This window comes from Prionailurus viverrinus, chromosome B4 (assembly GCF_022837055.1).
Source record: "Prionailurus viverrinus isolate Anna chromosome B4, UM_Priviv_1.0, whole genome shotgun sequence".
Classification (NCBI taxonomy): Eukaryota; Metazoa; Chordata; class Mammalia; order Carnivora; family Felidae; genus Prionailurus; species Prionailurus viverrinus.
In genome coordinates, this window is record NC_062567.1 from 71764189 (window position 1) to 71784041 (window position 19853).

At 56.6% G+C, this 19853-nt stretch overlaps 1 protein-coding gene across 8 annotated transcripts in view; it reads right to left on the bottom strand.

The window, feature by feature from the left end:
* HDAC7 (histone deacetylase 7) overlaps positions 1-12231 on the bottom strand; it is a 36741-nt gene extending 24510 nt beyond the window's left edge. For 4 of the 8 annotated variants that reach the window (XM_047865149.1, XM_047865147.1, XM_047865152.1 and 1 more), the window contains exon 1: positions 11918-12002. In XM_047865149.1, coding sequence (XP_047721105.1) covers positions 11918-11987 — 70 coding nt within the window. In that variant the 5' untranslated portion in view covers positions 11988-12002. Of the gene's footprint in view, positions 1-1496; positions 1615-11456; positions 11808-11917; positions 12003-12169 lie in introns of those variants that run through there. The other 4 variants (XM_047865146.1, XM_047865153.1, XM_047865151.1 and 1 more) reach the window with 4 other exon arrangements.
* Positions 12232-19853: the final 7622 nt, after the last annotated feature.

Below are 19853 nucleotides of genomic sequence, written 5' to 3' on the forward strand. Positions count from 1 at the left end.
AGACCGAGGCCCAGCAGTATTAAAGAACTCATCTGAAGTCACATCACATGGAAGTGGCGCCACTGGGACTTGAGCCAGGCAATTGGGCTCCAGAATCCGTGTTGTCAACCAATACCCTCCAGGGCTCTCCCCAACACTTCCGCTCCCGCAGGCCGCAGGCCTGGCAGGTAGGGAGCAAATGCGGGACTTACTGGGCCCAGGGAAAGACAGAAGAATCACACAGCGCCACAGAGACCAGTACCCGCGACACACCCCAGCCCTGTGGGAGGTTAGGGAGCAAAAGCAGCCTGTTTCCTCTCTGGGGCCCCCGTGAAGACAATCCTGAAGAACCACTTATAGACGGCAACCGCTGACTTCAAAGATTCCAAGCACTGATTTTGGACTGCATGTGGGAACGAGGAGGGGTGACAGACTGGGGTCTTAGAAGAGCATCGGCTTCATCTTCCCTGCTCTCCACTGCCGGCTACACCCTTTCTCTAGGAGCTCCCAACTCCCTCTGAGGCTCTTATGAGCGTCCCAGAGCAAGCTCTGCTGGGCAGGCAGAGGGGCTGGGGGGGGGGGGGGGGGTGGGCCGGCTCACAGGTGAGTGGCCTGGGCCACGGCCTGCCCAGACAGAGGCCCCCTGTCAGCACCCCCCCCCCCCCCCCCGCAAGGGGATCGAGGACCTGTGGCTCGGCAGCTGTGGGCCACGCAGGAGGCTGGATGTGAGGCCACAGGCCGGCCCTCCACCCCCGCGGTGAGCGTGCCCCTTTCCCCTCGCCTGGGGCCCTGGGGCAGCTATTTTTAGCTCTTGACACCTGGGTATTTTGCAGCCGCAGGATGTCCGGTTTGGAGTCTCTTTCTGGGAATCCCACATGCGGCTGTTGTAAACAGCCCCACGCAGCGGTGGCCCGAGCTGGGAGCCGGTACCCCCCCCCCCCCCCTTCTGCTGTTTGAGATGAATCAAACAGGAAGCAGACGTAACCATGGCAGCGGCAGCTCGAGCTCCCTGGGGGTGGGAAAGCGTCCTTCCTGGCTCCTTGCCCCCCCCCCCCCCCCCCCCGCCCCCCGGCCCAGGTCCTCTATTCCACCCTGTGGCCTCCTCCTAGCTGGAGACCCACTGGACGCTGAGGCAGGGGAGCTGAGCCATCCAAGTTGTGTGCAGCTGTCCCGAGACGGGCACTCTCTGGGGAACCTCGCCGTCCTCTGGCAAAGAGAACCAGGGGCCCCTCCGAGCCCTGCCCACCTCGGGAGCCTCCCAGACCACCACTCAGTCTCCCCTGCCTGTCCTGGGTAAAGGTGCAAAGGTGGGGGCGGAGCTATTCGCTCAGAGTGGCTGGATTCTGAGGGCCTGCATTCACTTCCGGTCACCCATAGGCTTCTCCTTACAGCCAGGCCTGCCCCCAGCACCTAGGGAATTCCTGAGCTGACAGGCTCCAGGAGTCTCAGCCCCCTGGTCAGACTGCCTTAGGGTTTCTCAGGTCCTGAAAGCCCTCAAAGACCAAGTTCCCACTTACCCTCACTCCCCTGCTCCAGCAGCTCCAATCCCTGAGATACGAGGTTCACCATGGTATCTAACCACCATCTTTCCTATCGTAAGCAAAACATCCTGAGCAGTCAAGATGGGGGCCCCATCTGTAATGTGGGGAGAGGAGTGGAGGTTCTGTCAGTTTCTGCCTTTGTCTGTCCCCTCCCCCAGCCCCTGCCGCCCCACTTAGACCAGCTGCTCCCTCTTAGCAGCCAGCCCCAGACAGTCTTTCTCAAGGGCCAGCGCTTGCCCCAACAGGAAGCACGGTCACCGCCCTGGGGCTGCCTCTCGGAGCCGCTCCTTCTCCCTCCGTGGTCTCATATGCGTTCCCTTGCCCTCCTTGTTGTTCCCGCCGTTTCTGGGCCTTCCTTGGCCAGATCCGGCCTCGTGTGTCCCCCACTCCTGCTTGCCCCCTGCTTCTGCCTCTGCCCAACTGCACATGAGCCAGGAGATGCGTCTTCCTTGGCTCCGCCCAGCTATGCCACCCAGGAGGCCACTCAGCCCACTCCAGAGACTGCCAGGGGGAAGTTGAAGTTATAAGATTAATAAGATTAAGATCACTACTTATTTTCTAATTATAATTATTAATGAGTAAGGCCAGTAATGACCCACAACCGTGTACCAAATGCCTACTGTGTGCTCGTCACCATGCTAAGCACCTTACTGGTACTATCTCATTTGGTCCTCACAAAAACCCTGTATGGTAGGTACCCTTAGCAACCTCCTTTCACAAAGGAAGAAACTGAGGCGTGGCGTTTTTAAGAAACTTGCAGAGGCCACACAGCTCGCGTAAGTGGGTTTCTGGGGCTCTAGGGCCTAAGCTTGTAACCATTACACCAGCACACAGGTCTACCACGTCCCCAGGTGGTGAGGGGCTGCCACCGAGGGGCCACAGGACACAGTGGGTCGCAGCATCTGAAGGCCTGGGCGTGACTCCCAGGGGCAGCGTGTTCCCACAGCGTGCTAGTATTCCACCCAGAAAACATCAACGGCAACAAAAATAAAAACAGAGATAATCATCTCTGCCTGTGCCCTTCACATGCCTTTTGTTTCCAGGAGGCACTCCCAACCGTATCTTCAGTTCCTTTTTCATCTTGTGTTTTCCCTGTTTTGTTTTTTTTTTTGAAATGTACACGTTACTATTTTATTGTTTCCTGTAAGCAGCCTCCAGCAGGATACAACCAAACAAGCAAACCTCCCAGGGCTGCCATGCAGGGTCAAACGCTGTGTGAAGGCGCTCTGGAAGCCGTCGAGGGCTGTATAAAAGGCAGGTTGCATAGCCAGAGGAAGTCACCCGTGGAGTGGCTACGTGGGAGTGAATTCCCTTGGGAGGAAAAGCTCTCTCTTTTTTCTCTCTCTCCCTCTCTCCCTCAGGCCTCATACACAGGCAGGGCGGTGGGCAGGGAGCAGACAAGGAGGCACCCACCAGTGCTGGAACAGAGCACCCACCTTCAGGGCAGACTCCTGGGGACTAGGAACAGGGCGGAAGGCCATCGGTACCATTGGACCTGGGGCAGGGGAAAGCAGGCGCCACTGTGGAGCCCCTGGCCTGCACCATGGCCTGGGGGCATCACGGATAGGAGTCCATGAATAGTGATAAGCTATGAATGCTGGCACTCATAGGGATCCCACGTTAATAATGACAGTTGAGTACCCAGAGATCTCCATCCCAGTGGTGCCCGGGAATCCCCCTGGTTTTGCCTGTTATTTTGGGAAGATGGTACAGGTCTATCGGGCCACGATTCTCCCAATGACATGATTCCCTTCTGCGGCCAGGGCTGCCCTTGGGATTTGGTCGGCCGGGGTTTTTCCAGATCACAAATCCAGCCAGGGTGCTTTACACAGCCTTCAGGGAACTCCATAGCCAGATGTATGGTCCTGAGTACTGATTTGGACAGACCAGCTGTGAAGGACAATTTCTGGCCAACTGGGAATTTGGTGCGATGAAAATTCACTGTAGTGGGAGGTGGAGATCACAGACTGAAAAACCGGCGTATGCAGCATAATCTCATTTTCATAGAAAATATGACATATAAAGGCACATCAGGAAACAGGGAGGTGTGAAGAGGTATTGTGGCAGTGGTCTCTGACTGCTGGGACTGGGATGTTTTTCATTTTAAAAATTGTTGCTTGTCTGTGTTGTTTGACCACCTGTGATGCACAAGAACTGCCTCTGTAATAAAAAAACCGAATGTATATGTACAGGTACACACCCAAGTATACAGATGTCACAGCCAATGGGGAGCAAAGTCAAGGTTCAACTTCTGCTTCCCATGAGAACCAGGACAGCGGGCTTTCATGGACTCGACGAAGTGTATTCTCGGACCCTATGATCGCTGAGGTTCTGCATTATTTACAGCTTAGCATCCCCTGCCTCTTCTGAATCACACAGAAGGCCCAGCACAGGGCTGGGCACCAAGTCAGGACTTACTTAATGAATGCCTGTAGGCTGAATAATGATCATTTCCTGAAAGAAATGCCTCCTGCCTCTTCCAGGGCCACAGTGCTGGGAATACTCACTGCTGACATCACTGACCTTCCCATCCCTCCCCTGCCTCATGTTCGTCTTAAGAGCTGCCAGGGAGGGGCTCAAATAAAGGTCACTCCAGCAGACGCGGCCAAGGTATTCCACATCAGGGCCATCAGGGCGGTCCCATCCCAGACCCTTCCCAGTGCCAGCTGGCGACGAGACCCTTGGGTCCTCTGGCACCCTGCCTCACTGGGGGAGCCTCGGGGCAGTGGAGTGAAAGAGAGAAGAAGGGGTCCACCCTGTGACTTCTGGCTACAGACTCCTGCTACCCAGGCCCTTATGGGTGGAGGAATCTGGAAGAGTGAATTTGGCCTGTTTTTTTCTGTGAACTGGGGCTGGGCCCAGTTTCTGTTCTTCATGTCTTTAACATTCCTATCCCTGACCTTCAAAAATATGAACAATAACATTAATAATAATGATGAATATTCTGTGTGCACTGGCTTCATACCAGGCATGGCACTAACATTATTTATCTTAATCTTCATAACAACTCCATGAGGTCGAAACCATTACCAACCTTCACATTACAGAGATGGAGAAACTGAGGCACAGAGAGCCAAGTGCCTGCCCAAGGTTACACTTAGCGGTTTGCAGGAAAAATAGGGACTCTGCCAAGGTCATCCCATTGCTCCCTCTGCGCCCTTACTGGAAGGCTCTTCTGCCGGGCTTTGCAATGGGCACAGGAGGGTCCCAGGTGAGAATTCACATCTGTGGAGGGCTTTAGAATCCACCAAGTGTTTACGTGTGCATCTGAGAAAATTCCCACTTGAAAGACTAGGAAGTGAAGGCTTAGGGGCCTTCACAGCCTTGCACAAGGTTCCACAGCATCTGGAATCAAACCCAGGTCTTTGGCCTCAGAGTGGTACACTTCTTGCCCCTAGATCAGACAATCCCGCTCTCCAGACGGCCCGGCCGGTCTGGAAGAGAGAAGCACGTCCCTCGCACCATGGAGATGCAGCCTGCACTCAGCCCCTCGTCCGGTGGGGGTGGGGGAGGGGGGTGCTGTGCCAGCACCTCATCAGCGTCTCCACCGTGACTCACTCCTGGGACCCAGGGGAAACACAGCCCTGTGCGGCGGGCAAACACTGCCTGCCTCCTGCCCCGCCTCCAGCTCCCCGCCTCCACATTTGCTAACCGAAACCCGGCTGCTGCTATTTTTAACCCTCCAGCTCCCCCCCTGCCTGGGGCTCCCCCCTTCACCCCACCCCCACCCCCTGCCCCAACCGGGTGCCACCAGCCTGTCATTCTGAGAGCAGTTCTATAACCTGAACGCCCCGACGGGTGCAGCGGATGCCCGGCAGGTTTGTGGGGCAAGCAAAACAAGACGGTTACAGCCCAGTTGCCGAATTCCCCCACCCCGGACTCTTTCCGAACCTGTGGCTCCCAGCCTGCCCCGCCTCTCCCGGCCTTCCTGGGAGCTGGGGGCGGCAGGAATGGGACTTCCTGGGCTGGGAGTGACAGCAGGAGCCAGAGCTGGGCTCCTGGGAATGGGCTCTGAAGTGAGCTGAGCTGTACTCCTGAGGGGGGAGAGGGTAGCCCTGGTTCTTCCCAGGGCAGAGGCTCTTCCTGAAGGCCCAACATCTCTGACCACCAGGGTTTCTAATCCCTGCAGGCTGGGGGCGGGGAGGGGGGGGAGGAGAAGGAAGTGGGGAGGTGGCAGGGTGGGAATGGCGTGCCTCGCCCTAGGCCCTCCTTACTAAAAGTCCCCTCCCCATCCTGCTGTGGGGGTTATGGAGGGGCCTGGGTTAAGCCTGAGAGGGAAGGCCTGGGAGGCTCAAGGCGTCCACGGGGTCTGTGCACTGAGCAGCCTGAAGGAGGCCCAGAGTAGAATGCCAACGGAGGCAGCAGGGGGAAGGGGCAGGAAGGGGCTCTGCTCTTTCTTGGGGGCTCCTCTAACACTAGGTCTCTAAGGAAAGGGCTGTACCTCCCTGCAGCCTCAGCTCCTAGGTCCACCAGGGAACACCCCCACTTTCTCCCTTCCCCCACAGAACAGCGTGGAGGTGAGAGGGTCTGAGGCTCCTGGATGTGAAAGTTAGCCTCCTGAGAGGGGGGTGGGGTAGGACCTGCAGGGGGACTAGCTGGTGTCTGCCCCCTGGGCTGAGAGTCTCATCCAGCTTAGGGAGCAGATGCCAAGGGCCCAGGAGAGGCTCTGGGGCACCCGGCCAAAGGACTCGTTCACGCCTTCTCTCCTGTCTGCACCCCTGATTGTCCAGCCTCAGCCCTCTCTCTTGCCCTGTCCTCTCTGATGCCTGCACCCCAGAGCTTCTCTCTGGTCTATCCTCCCTTCCGGGGCCTGGTCCTCTCTAAGTCTTGACCTTCTCCCTCCACAGTGACTCCTAAGCCAGGCAAATAAATCCCAGCGGCTACCGAGGCAGCCAGGCTAGACCCAGAGAGGAGGGACTTGGCACGGGAGTTCCCAGGTGGGGAGATGGGGAGGAAGGGGACGAGGCCGGAGGAAGGCAGGCTGCTGTCAGGAATGGGGTGGTGCTTGAGAGCTCCTGGGGAGACGGTGCCGCCTTCCCAACACCCAACACTTACAGAGGGCCCTGGCCTCTGCCCCACGGAGGGAAAAGGCTGTTCCTGGGAGCAGCGGAGCAGCCTCGATCTCGGCCCTGTCCAGCTTCCCCTCCTCCTCTCCCCCTCGGCCAACCTCTGGGGGCTGCTTGGGGAGCAGAGACCCTGCTGCCCTCTACGCCGGGGAAACAGGCTTCAGCCCTGAGCCAACGCTCAGTCCAGGTCCCCCACCTGGATCCAGGCAGTTCCCCAGCATTGCTCAGAAGCTCTGAGGGCCCTCTTCTAGTCTGGGGAGGTGAGAGAAGACATTGATATGTCACCTTCTCAGGCCTCTCCGGGCCACCCTAAGGACATCCCACCTTGTTATTGTCTATTGCTGCACCCAGTTCATTTCCTTCTTAGGGCTTATCACAGTGTATAACTAGATATATACACTCATTTCTTTACTTGCTTACTTGTTACTGTCTGTCTCCTCCACTAAAGTGGAAGTTCCTTGAGGTCAGGCGCTCAGGCCTATGTGTTTACTGCATCTCAGTGCCCAGTACCTGGCACCCAGCAAGGCGAGTAAGCCTCCCGATGAATGGATGAATAGCTGAATGACTGGCTCAGTAAATGGGGCCTCCTGGCTGCCAACATCACCTTTATGGTAGATGCTCAACAGTTCCAGGATTTCGTCAGGGAGGAGAAAGCAGGATGTAACAGAAAGAGAAAGGTCAGGAAGCCTAGAACCCGGGGCGGCAGCAGGGGCGGGGGGGTCAAACCCCAGTTAGCGTCCACATCAGCCCCATCTGGCCCACTGCATCATCCCAAGCGTGGATGTGCGCACACATGCACAGAGAGGATGCAGGGATAAGTCCTGGGCTGGTCTCGAAAGGCTTGAGTTTTGTCCTAGATCTTCCTCTTCATAGCCCCGTGTCCTTGGACAAACCACACACCTTTCCGGGTCCCAGCTTCCTCAGAAGAAAAAATGGGAAGGTTAGCCTGATCAGTGGTCCTCAAACACAGCTTTGCAGTAGAATCACCTGAAGCACATGCTAAAATCCAGATTCCTAGGCCCCAACCCTGCAGATTCTGGGCTGGTCTAGAATGGGGCTTCAGGAACTTTTTTTCACATCCTCCCTGGTGACTGAAGCAAATGGTTCAGGAACTTGCATTTGAGGACCACGGATGAGATCGTGCTTTTCAGCAAACATCTGGACTTCTACTAAAAAGCCGCGCTTACACCGGTATACGTTCCCCCAAAACATGTCCATATTCCCACACAGAGCCACAAATTGCAAAGGTGCACAACTATATAGATGACATACGTCTGTACCACACGTGTGTGTACTCCCAAAACACCCAACAGAGAGCCACCACATGGATCCCAAACTGCCACAGAACCACCATATGTACATACCCAGCCCAGGGGCACACAAACAGACCCCCACCACACACCCGGCGTGCACACACACCCGTCACATGTTGACCCACGCTACACAGACACTATCCTGAACTTATTTTCCCCTCTGGGAACCGATCCAGGACCAAAGGAGCTATGCTCTGCCGATGAAAACATCCCTCCCGCCTCTGCCACCCCCACCCTCACCCCTTGCTCCAGGCAGCAGGCTGTTCACCTTCCCCCTGTAGAGGGAGGGCTGCTGGAAGAGGACAGTGGAGAGATGGAATGAGGGGAGGTTCTGAGCCCTCCCCCAAGTCCAGCAGCCCCTCCTCGTCCCTGCCCTCCCCCTGCAAGAGATGCAAAAGGACCTACACCCAGCTACCACCCCTATCGGTGCTCACTCAGCCTACTCACCTAGATTCCCAGGTCCCGGTTCTTGGAAGCCAAAAGGGCTAGGGAGGTGGCCCGATCTGGGGACTCCTCCTAACACTTAGGCTTCTAAGGAAAGGGCTGTCTGGGGGCACCTTCCTGCAGTCTGAAGGCCTGGGTCCCCCGGGAAGGTTACCACAGAAACAGGGGGGAAATATCACAGGGAAACACAATACCCGGCAGGGTCACCTGCTGACCAGGCTTCCTGCTGTGTTGCCCACCACTATCACCCCCCCACACACACACAACACACACACACCATCTCATTGCCCTCATGGCCTCCTTCTCTGGCCTCAGCTTGGGCCTCCTCACCAATGCTCTCCTTCCTGCCTCCCCTGGGTTAGGGGAAGCAGCCTTATACAGAAAGTCTGCCCCTCTGTGGTTCTAAACAACACCAGGGATGGCCCAGAGCTGAGCCCCCTACTCCTAATCCTACCAACGCCCCCACCACAGGAAATCAAAGCTTCCTGCCCCAGAGGAAGTGCCCCATCTAGTGAACAAATCCAACATACACAAATGCACAGTCCTGGACAGATGCCCTCCTCCCAGCTCTCAGGCCTTACTCTGGCCGTGCTTCTAGCAATAGCTCATATGTCAATATAGGCCCCAGTCTCAAGTATGACTAAGAACACGCCAGGGCCAACGTGTGAGAGGTGGGCATGGGCAGGACCTAAGCCAGGCCAGGGGTGGGGAAGGCCAGGAGAATGGGCACCAGCAGAGTCAGGTAAGGTCTAGTTCCAGCCCCACTCAGCCTACCATTCCCTGGCTGGGTGACCCTGGGCCTCGCCTTCGCTGATCTTCCCCCGGGCCCCTGCCAACTTCAGAATTACCCAGCTCTTAATGAGAGGCCAGGAGGAAGAAGACAAAGAGGAGGTTGGGGGTTACACCAGCTTCTGCCTTCCTGGTCCCTGACAAGCGTGCCTACAGCTATACGAGGGTCCCCACAGCTATATGAGGGTCCCCACTCCCCACCCCCATCACACAGGAGTTTCTCATTCCCAAGGGTTTTCAGTGAGGATGGGGGAGAGGATGGAGAAAGGCCAAGTCCCAACTCTCACTCCCAGAAGCCACCAGGGATGAAAGCTGGGGTCCACCCGGCTGCCTGAAGAAAGTTGGGGGTGGCATAATGGCCCTCGCACTGGATGCCAATCCACTTCCTTAGGGTCAGCCTCTCCTGCTCTGTGCTCTGGGAAGCGCAACTGAGATTTTGTCTTCATTTTACTAACGGGGAAACTAAGCTTCAGCGTCAAAGCAGAGCGATCAGTTTAGAGTCTTGGGAGGGTCAGTGCAAGACCTGAATGCAATCTTGCCAGACTCGGGATCCCAGCCGAAGACCAAGTGGCCAGAGAGACACGGGCCCAGAGACTGAAGCTAAGAACACAGAGGCCTCAGAAGAACACTGCCCCAAGGCCATTCTAGATGTAACACCAAGAGGCCACACTGAGCCTGTCTCTCCCGGGGCCCGTGAGGAACATCAGAGGACTAAAGGCAAGGGAGGAGCCGCAGCGGGTCCAGACCTAGTTTCAGTCCAGGTTCACTGGGTACAACACAGCAGGACTGCTCGTGCCTCAGTTTCCCTCAGAGGTGACTCCAGAGAAGAAGAAAACTACTTATTTACTGAGGTGGGTGGAGAGAACAGAGCAGACAGTAAGGAGGATGAGATGATAAGCAATGAGGAGCTAGGAGTGGCTTGCAGAAGCCAGAGAAGGGGCTCAGCAAGTACAAGGGGGTCGGTGCAAGGAGAGAAGAGTGTGTGGCGGCCAAAGCACTTTAGGGACCTGGCCTATGGGGTCCTTAGTGGGGACATATGGCCTGCCAAAGTACCCCATTAGTGGGGAGGGAACTGAGTCACAGTCCCCTTTCTTTCAGCCCAGTGGCTGGGCAATGGTCTTGAGGAAGGTCCCCATGGGTCCTGGTGCAAGTTCTGGGAACAGGCTGATGAGTCCAGATGTCGAGTCCCCAGCAGGGCCACTGAGGGCCAATGCCTCATTCTCAACCTAAAAACTGGCAGGCGGAGCTGGGCCTCAAGCAGATGTTGAATGTGGGTGTGGGATGGGATGGGCAGCAGCAAGACAGCCAGTGTCCAGATGCAGCGGGAGGCCTCTGTGTACGCAGGACAGCCAGCAGAGACGAGGGAATGGCCGGGGAGTTGGTGGGAGGGGCAGCAGTGGCTGGGGAGGTCAGATCCAAACGGGCAGCCAGAGAGAAGGAAATGGGGCTGGGGGAACTGGGGGGCCTGTAGGCTCCAGAGGGCTCTCTCCTAGCCACGGGCCTAGAAATTCTGGGAGTCAGAGCCCAGCCCAGCTGCCAGATTTGCCCCCTGCTCACACTCCCTAGCACCAACAGACCCCAGGCCTGGGGGGGGGGGGGGGGGCGCACATCCTGTTCCCCACCCCTCAGTACACAGTCTGCGGTCCCCACCTTCCCGCACCGCTGCCCGCACCTCAGCAGCTCACTTGGGCACAGGTGTCTCTTCGCCCTGATGGGTGAGCAAGGGTGGGGGGCGGTGCTCAGCGAAACCTCACAGTCTCGGACCCTCCCTCCCGGGGATCACTCCCCCCCCCCCCAATCCGCCGCGGAGGGGTCGGAGTACGGCCCTCCCCGGACCCGCGGAATGGGGGCGCTGATGTCCAGCGCCCCTAGTCCGGCCCCAACTCAGCGGGTCCTGCCCTTTGCCCTCCCGCTTCCAAACCTTCCGCCCCGGAGCACCGCCCCCTCCCGGGGCCGCGGCGGCCGTCCCTCCCTCCCGGTCCACCGGTCGGTCCTCCCCGGGCTTGGGGGTGATGGGACGCCGGGCCTGCGCGCCAGCGGCCCGGGGCCTCCAACTCCCTCCCTCGGGCCTGTCGCTGCCCCGGGGCGGGCGGATGTGGGCGCCCCGCGGGAGGCCCGAGCCCTCCGGGCCCGGAACCGGCCCCGGCCGGGGGCCTGCCAGAGCCCCGCGGAGCCGGGCGGGGCGGGCGCGGTCGGGGGGCGCACTCCAGGCCGGGCCCGCGGGCCGCGCGGAGCCGGAGCCGAGCCCGAGCCCGGGCGGGCGGCGCTGGGTGCCGCGCGCAGGGCGGGGCGGGCGGGGCGGGGGGCGGCAGCCCAGTACTCACCAGCGCCGGGGCTGTGCATCCAGGGGCCGGGGCCCTCAGAGCCGGGGGCTCATGGCGGGGCGGGGGGCTGGGGCGCCGGCCTCACATCCCCCCAGTCGCCGGCGGCTGCAGAGCGACTGAGAGACGGCGAGAGGAAGGGAGGGGGCCGGGAGGGGGAGGGCCCTGGCAGCCCGGCCGGCCGGGTAGGATGACAATGGAAGGAAATGCTTTATCTGAGTCTGAGAGCGGGCCAAGGGGGAGGGGAGGGAGGGGGCAGGCGCTCGCGGCCCGGGGACACACCACCCCGGCAGACACTGCCCGGCGCGGCGCACGGGCGGCGGGCGGACACACCGCGCGGCCCGGGAGGCAGCGCCGAACCCGGAACGCGGGACGCGGCCCCGACCCGCGCGCGGCCGCCGCGCTGCAGCCCAGCCCCAGGCGCGGCGCGCCGACCCGCGCACAATTCCCGGAAACCCAGATACCTGAGCGCACGCAGCCTTGCATACACAGCGTACACGAGCGCACAGCCCTGTTTACACAGGGCAGAATCATTCGCACAGACACACTTCTGGGAGGGACCCCCGCGCTCGCAAGTGCGTGCACGTACAGCCCACCAGCAAACAGCCGCACACAGAAACAGTGGGACGCTCGTGGACTCCGAAGTCCCGGGCAAGGAATCCCAGACGGACACCCCCCCCCCCCCGTCCCCCATACCCCTCCCCAACACGACTTGCCTGAGGAAAGTTCCAGGATCTGATTTGAATCACTGCCCAGGCCTCCCCCTCGCGCCCCCCCGCCCCCCACGCCTGCTGAGGGGAACAGAAGGGTCCAGCCTGTTCCTATTAAAAGAAAAAGGGGTTGGGGGTGGTGCTGATTTTGAAAGTTTTCTTTTTTTAAAGAAATTTCTCAAGGGATTTCCTTCCCTCCTCTCCTCTTCCTCTCTTCCTCCCATTCCTCTCCCCCCCACAACCCTCCCCCCTTCTTTCCCCCTCCCGGTCCCTATGAGTCAAACTTCAGCAATGTGCCCAGTGTCTCCCAGTGCATTACAGCGGATCACAGAAATGTTCCAGTCTGTGAGTCGGAATGCAGCCGCCTCCAGCCCTCCCTCAGCTAATAAACTCAGCTCGGGGCCAGCTTTGCGCAGCAAGTCTCTGCGCCCCCCCCCTCCCCCCCACCCTCAACTCTTAACAGGACCAGAAGGTCAGACTCGGGGGTCAGGGGCTGAGGACCTCTCCATTGTGCTTCCTGGCCTAGCCTATCCGCCCTGTGGCCTCTGGCAATCTGCTGGGTGGGAGACCGAGCCAATGGCTCTGGGACAGGGAGAGGTCCACCACCCACAACACTAGACTCTCCTGTAGTGTGAGGCTTCACCTCTGGAAGGCAGGATGCAGCTTCCCTCTGACTTCCTACCCATCCTACCTCCCTCTATCCTAGGAACCCCAAGAGTCTCATGACTCTACAGAAGGAGAAACGTCTGTAGAAGAGGCGGCACCATGCCACATAGGAAGCAAGAGTCCACAGTGGCCTGGGAGGGCCTGGCCATGGCCCGGTCCAACTTCTGACCACAGACCCCTGTTTGCGTGAGCCCAGCCCCAGCCTCAGCACTTGTTGCTACCTGGAGTTTTTAGCAGCTGCCTTCCTGCTTCGGTTGCTTTCCTTGTCTCACGGCTCACTCGGCAGCAGATCCAGCCTCTCGGCTCATGTTAACTTACCCTCACGTACTCCTTGCCTGGCATCCAAGCCCTCCTACAGCATGGCAACACACTGTGCACATTCTGTCTCTGTCTGTCTCTCTCACCCTGCCTCCCTCTCTTCACTTCTATAAAGAAGTAAAATGAACTTTTTAAAAGTTCGTTTATTTTGAGAGAGAGCACGCGCCTGTGTGTGCACGCGAGGTGGGGTGGAGGGGACAGAGGAAGAGGGAGAAAGAGAATTCCAAGTAGGACCCTAGCTGTCAGCGCAGAGCCCAACTTGAACTCACGGACCGTGAGATAATGACCTGAGCTGGAATCGAGCAAGGGTCAGGTGCTTAAGCGACTGAGCCACCCAGGTGCCCCATCCCTTTCTTCATTTTTTTTCTCGCTATTTTGCCCAGTGCCTCCTGGTACTTAGTAGTCAGTAATGTTAGTTGTTATTTCTCTTATTATTTCAGCTAAACTGGGCTGCTGCCTGCTCCGCATCACGCCCTCGTGCCTTCCTACTCCCTTACTTTGGCCCATCATGTTTCCTCTAAAAGTGATGCTCTCCCAGTCCCTTGCTGCTCCTGTTGAAATCTTTCCCATCCTCAGGGTCTATACCACCATCTCTAGAAGGCTTTCCCGGATTCACGTAGCCAGAGGAATTCTTCTCCTCTTTCAAAGGACCCCACCCCCACACCACCAACAGTCTTGCTCTGTACGCTGACCTTCATCCACGTGTCTCAACTCTCTTCCTTCCCAAGAATGTTCAAGAGTGGACGTTCCCTGAGCCCAGCTACTGCCTTTAGTCATGGGTGCATTTCTTTTAGTGTCTTGCTAAGTGCCTTGCTCGGAATTCAAGCTCCCTATGAGTTATTTGTTGAATTGAGACAGATGTTCATGACCTTCAAGGACCATCCCCCTAGCCGGACACCTTTTTTTCCCATGACTGCCATGCTGACTCTGCAAGACACACGTTCTCCCTCAGGTGCATTCTTCCCAGCTTTCACCTCCAAACCAGATGACTCTCCTTCCAGATCTCTCCTCTGTGCCCACGGCTTCCAGAAAAATTGCTCGGTTACTTCAGACTCCCAGCCTCTCCCCCCCACCTCACCAACTCTTTCTTTTAGCCCCACCATGCCCCCCACCTTAATGCCCCCGCCAGGACTCCCGTAGTTATTTCTGGACTGAAATCGGGCCCTTGTTTGCTCATTTCTACCATGTGCATCATTCATGTATTTGTTCGTGAGCCTCCTTTTTCTTTTTGACCTAATCACTGAGTTCTCAGAGAGTTGAGCAAAAAGGGTATCTCCCCCTGCCTCTGTCTATCCCCCAAGTGTCCAGCACCTTCCTACACACACCAGGACTCTCTGTCCCCAAAGTAGGGCCAGGAAGACAGCATGTGAGACCTGCCTCAGGGAAGCCGGACTGTGTCCCTCCTTCACCAGCCAGCTTACTTCTCACTCCATCGCCACCCTCCCACCCAAGGCAGGATCTTAAGCCAGTTTCTAAGTCACATGCCCCTTGCTAGGATATGTTAGGGAGCCTCCAGGGGTCCTGAGAGACACGAGGCAGAAAAGCGTAAGTTACCACTCTCTCTCTACCGTGGTTGCCATGGGAAGTTTCTCTGCTACGCTCTTGAGTCAGGCCTCTCCCAGGCTGCTCAGCCAAACACCTAGCAGAAGAGATTAGCCCCATAGGACCTGCCTTAGTTCCCTTGAGTCTTCCCAGAGTCTCTGGCCAGTACAAAGCCCGAGGACACACCCCTTCTGCTTCTCTTCGGGCTTCTGGGCCTACTTGACCTTCTCTTTCTCCTCTCCTTCCCTTACTTGGCTACCTTTAACTGACTATATTCCATGTAGCAGCCCTATGCTACCCTCTTTGGCAAACATTAGATCATTTATCCTTAATAATCCTTGTTATGCTCATGATTAAAGTATGGCCCACAAAGGTTAAGAAACCTGACCAAAGTTACCCAACTGGTAAGTGATGGGGCCATCCATTCATTCAACAAATATCATTGGGTGCCTCCGTTGTGCCAGGATTCAAAGCTCCAAACAGTTATCTGGTCTAAACCCCAGGGCTCTGAGACCGCTCCTGTCCCAGCCTTCTAGATGCGGTGGCCAAAGCCACGATCCCTCCCTAACCCACACTTCCCACACACTCCCCACAAAGCCAGTCAGAAAGTGCTCATTCCCCAAGGCCTCGGTGAAATCTCAGAGGACGGCCATTTCATTGGACTGGGTTGGGCCTTGCATTCCAGTTTCCAAACCTGGGATCAAATGCCAGTTCACGGGGTTCGGGATTCGCCGATTGATGGGGGAGGTAGGTCTCCAACTCCAAAGAAAGGGTTTCAGGGGACCAGATATAACAAGCGGAAGGCAAGAAGGCAGGAAGGACGGAGGGAAGATAATTAGGATTTGAGCGTCTCCTTTAGCAGAGTGTGCTATTCAAGGCCCTTTCACTCATATCTCATTATTGCCCACATTGTTGGACTGAGCAAACTTAAGCTCAGAAAGACAAAATGATTTGCCTAAGTCCACAAAGCCAGTAAGTGACTTAATCCTGAATGTCTGATTCAGAGCCTATGCAGTCTCTGTGGCAGGTCAGAACAATGGAGGAGCTAATGCCAGATCTCCTGCCCCAGTGTAAACCTGGTTACCTGAGGACTCGGCTGACCTACGGGGGACATTCTAGATGCTAAACGTACCCCCTCCTGGCCCCAGCCGAGCGGTCCCATGCCTGGTTCCCACTGTCTCTGTTGGCATCGCACAGGCAGGATTAGAGGGGCTACGTAAGTATTCGAGGTAGGATTGGGGGTATGTGGGGCTTTAGGGTGCAGCCAGCCAGACCCCCACGTGGGATTTCCGGATGCGAGAGAAGAGGTGATACATCCTCCGGGGCCAGAATGAGGTGGATAGATAAGTCAAGAAGAGGCTGGGGCATGGTTACAAGCCCAGATGGCTCAGATGATGCTGGGGACTAAGGCAGGTGGAGAGAACTAAGCAAGTCCCTTACCCTGGCCCCTGCCTCCCTCCAGTGTCAACAAAGGTGATGTGGTTTCCCCTGTGGTCTGTTGCCCTAGACACCTGCAGTTCTTAGTATACGTACATGTGTCTATGTACCAACAGCGACATGGGGGGACATAAGGAGAAAGCGGTGGGACAGGATGGGGAGGGGCAGGAAGCCAAAGACAGGGTCTCCTTAACACCAAGATAAAGAAAGCGGAATGAATGCAGAAGATGGCAGAGGTCCCCCCTTGACTACTCTGGGTCCCCAACCGGGAATATCAGGAGAATCAGGGCTCTGGGCTGGAAGTCAGGGGACTTGAGTTCTAGACCCCGTTCTGCCATTCACTTCCTGGGTCACACCTTTCTAAGTGTCAGATTTCTGCTGTGTAAAACAGCAGTATCTTCGCAGGGCTGATTCTGAGAGCAAGTGAAGTACTTATTCAGGCATTTGTACCACTGTGAGTTTTAGAATTATTGTCCTGATAGCATAAGAAATATTACAGTTGCCCCTGGGTACACAACACACACACACACACACACACACACACACACACCACAGTGGAGATAAAGAACGGTTAAAGGCAAAAACAAAAACTCAGCCTCTGCCCTCATATTGATCACAATGTGTCGAGGAAACAAAACAAACCTACAATCCTTGAAAGCTTCTGGTGAAGCCAACTATTTTTAAAATCTCACTGTCTGTGTGATCTTGGCCAAGTCACAACCTCTCTGGGCTTCAGTTTTCTCATCTATCCAATGAGGGGAGCGGGTTTAGGTCACGTCTATTTATTTTTCTGAGTCGAAAGCAGTTTTCTAATCCTGTTACTCCAAGCGTCAGTGAGTACGCAGCAAAGAGGAAAGACCTGAGCAGATCACGGCCCGAATGAAGTAGGGAATTTTGAGCTGGGTTTTGGAGGAGCCCAGAGATGTGAATCAGTGTGGGGTTAGGGGGGTGACATTCCAGGTAGGGTGAATGGCGTGCGCAGGGCGCAGGGCGAGGCGAGGAAGCAGGGGGGTGGCAAACAGATTAGCGAGGCTCAGGAATGAGGTTGGTAAGGACGGAAGGAATCTGGAGAGGAAGTCAGGACCTGAGGAGGAGAAGGGGCAGTCACCGGGCTGAGGCAGCTGAGATGAGAAAGTGGGGGAGGAATAGGGGTGGGAAGACACTCTCTCAGCCCCAGAGGTGGGTGCCAAAGCCCATCCAGCCAAACTCCACCCAGGAGAGAAGGAAAGAAAGGTTCCCTTGCCAAGAGGCCCCACCCACCCTTCCCTCCTCTCCCAGCCGCACTCCCAACCTTGAGGTAAGCCAGGGCCCCCTGAAGCCAGAACCTCCATTAGTGATGGGAACAAGCAGATGGGGGCACTGCCTCGTCCCCCCGTGGGGCATTACTGAGCACCCCCCCCCCCCGTGGCAATAATACCAGCAACAAAATAGCAATTATAGTAATGAGGATCCTGATGAGACCCACTCCCCACCACCTGCTCTCTGACAAACCCCTCGAACCTCTTGGTATGACTCTTCCATTGACTAGGATCTTTGCTCCTTATAAGATTTATAAGATTATCTATCTGGTCTATAGGATGCCCCCCAAAGCTGACATTATAACAAAATCACTTAGAAGAATCTGTGAAAAACAGATCTCTGGGCCCCCTCACGGACTCAATCAGACTCTTCGGGGCGGGGGGTGCTCAGTAATCTATGGCTCCCCAAGCAGTTCTAAGATATGGTCAGGTTTAGGGTGCTCTATCGAATCCACACCATTCCTCTTACAGATAAGGGAACTGAGGACCCAAGGGGGAAATAATTTGCCAGAGATGACACGGTTAATCAGTGACGGGAACAGGCAGAGAATTCAGGTGTCCCAGCTTCTAGATCAGTGCTTCTTCTAACAGCCCCCATTGCCCAGGCCCGGAGATGCCTGTGCCAACAGAGATTATGGTCAGGGAGGCAGCCACTGGGCCATACTCTAATCATGAGCAAGAAGAAATTCGTCTGAGTTGCATAATGCCTTTCTGCAGCCAGCTCACAATTACTCGCTCCAGTGGGCCCCCGCAGGGATGCTGTGGTCCACCCACTGGTGAGTTTGGGGCTTTGGCCTTGCCACATGCCCCCAGCCGGACCTTCTGTAGCCCCAGTGGCTGTGCTGGCTGGAAGGCAGGGCCGACTTTTACAAGTCTTAATGGTTCTTTTTTGGAAGCACTTATCGCTGGCACCGGAATCTCTAGGAAGACCTTAAGGACGTCCTGGCCTAGGGACATATACCAATCTTCCCTAGAGGTGTCTTTCAGGATTTAGACTGCGTCCCTGTGGGCCAGGGGTGTAGAGGCAAGAAAGGAGCGAGGAGCTGGGGTGAGGCTAGCTAGTCAGGATGTGAATGGAGTGTCCTTGCTAGGACCTTGAAGTACCCCCACTGACATATGACCACCACTACCCTCTTTTTCACCCAGCATAATTTCATGTATATTGAGCATCTTCTCTGTGCCAGGTTATTGGGCACAGAGGCCAAAGGAGCCACAATCGCCATCACTGAGGAATTCTGCGTCTCCTGGAGAGCAGAATATGGCTGGCGAAAAGAGCCCGGAGTGGAGAAAACTGGCTGACCATCAAGGGTCTCTGACACCCATGTGGTCAAGGACGTGCTGGGGTCTGAGTCCCAGAAGTTCCATGTTAGAAGGGTGCTGATGGACCACGGGGTCCCGGTGGGCTAGGGGAGTGGCCTTGCTCTGACCTGCTGCCCTCTGTGCCTAAAGCAGTGATTCTAGAAGTCTCTGTCTCCCTCACATCCCTTACTCTAGCTCTTCCAGAGTGGCTAGGGGTGGGAGGGCACAGGAGGCAGAGAAGACACCCCTCTCCACTTGGGCAGATCCTGAGGCTGGGCTCCACGCTCCTCTACACTGAACTTTCAAGGAAACATTTAAAAACCTGTAAAGGAACAGCTAAAGAGAGGGCATGTTGTGTTGTGGTTCAAAAAGCAAGGGTTTGGGGTCAGGCTGCTTGGGCGGGAGTTCGTTGCTGGCCCACTGCACGACCTTAGAGTTGTTATTTGACCCCTGGGATGCTTATGTCCTCATCCTCAGACGGGGGTCCAAAGTGCCTGCCCCATTAGGGTTGCCATGAGGACCGACTGGATGGCCGGTGAAGCGCTTCATTAAGAGTCTGTCCACATTGGGCTCTGTTCCGGGTAGAGCTCAACGCGGACCTTAGTAATAAAGGACAGGGTCCTGTCCCTCCGGCCCTCTCAGTCACAGTTTTCCCCTACAAACTCAGGCTTAAAATAAATACTGCCCTAATTTATGCAAAGAAATCCAGATAGTCTAGCCCAAGCTGACCCTTCTGGAATGTACAGAGTAGCTTGGCAGGGCTGTGGGAATGGGGAGAATATGTGGAACCTTTCCTGACCTTCCCGAGATACAGGTGTTGGCTCCGAGGCGGCTCACTTGGGGGAAGTCTGGACTGTGCTGCAGAGAATGCCCGAACGCACTGCAGAAAGGGCCTTGCCGCCTCTCTCGAATCCTGGCACTGTGCATCTGGAGCAATCCGCACATCTGGCTGCATCCCTGGGGCAATGTTCACAGCTGCTGACATTTGAGGGAGGAGAGATGCAGCTCCTCAGCCAGGGCCTAGGGGGCTATAAATAACTAGCTAAGAAGACCAGGGGGATGAGGTTGACCTTGGGGGGGGGGGTGCGGGAGCGGCTGGCGACTTCCCCCACCCCTTTGGGTCCAGAGCC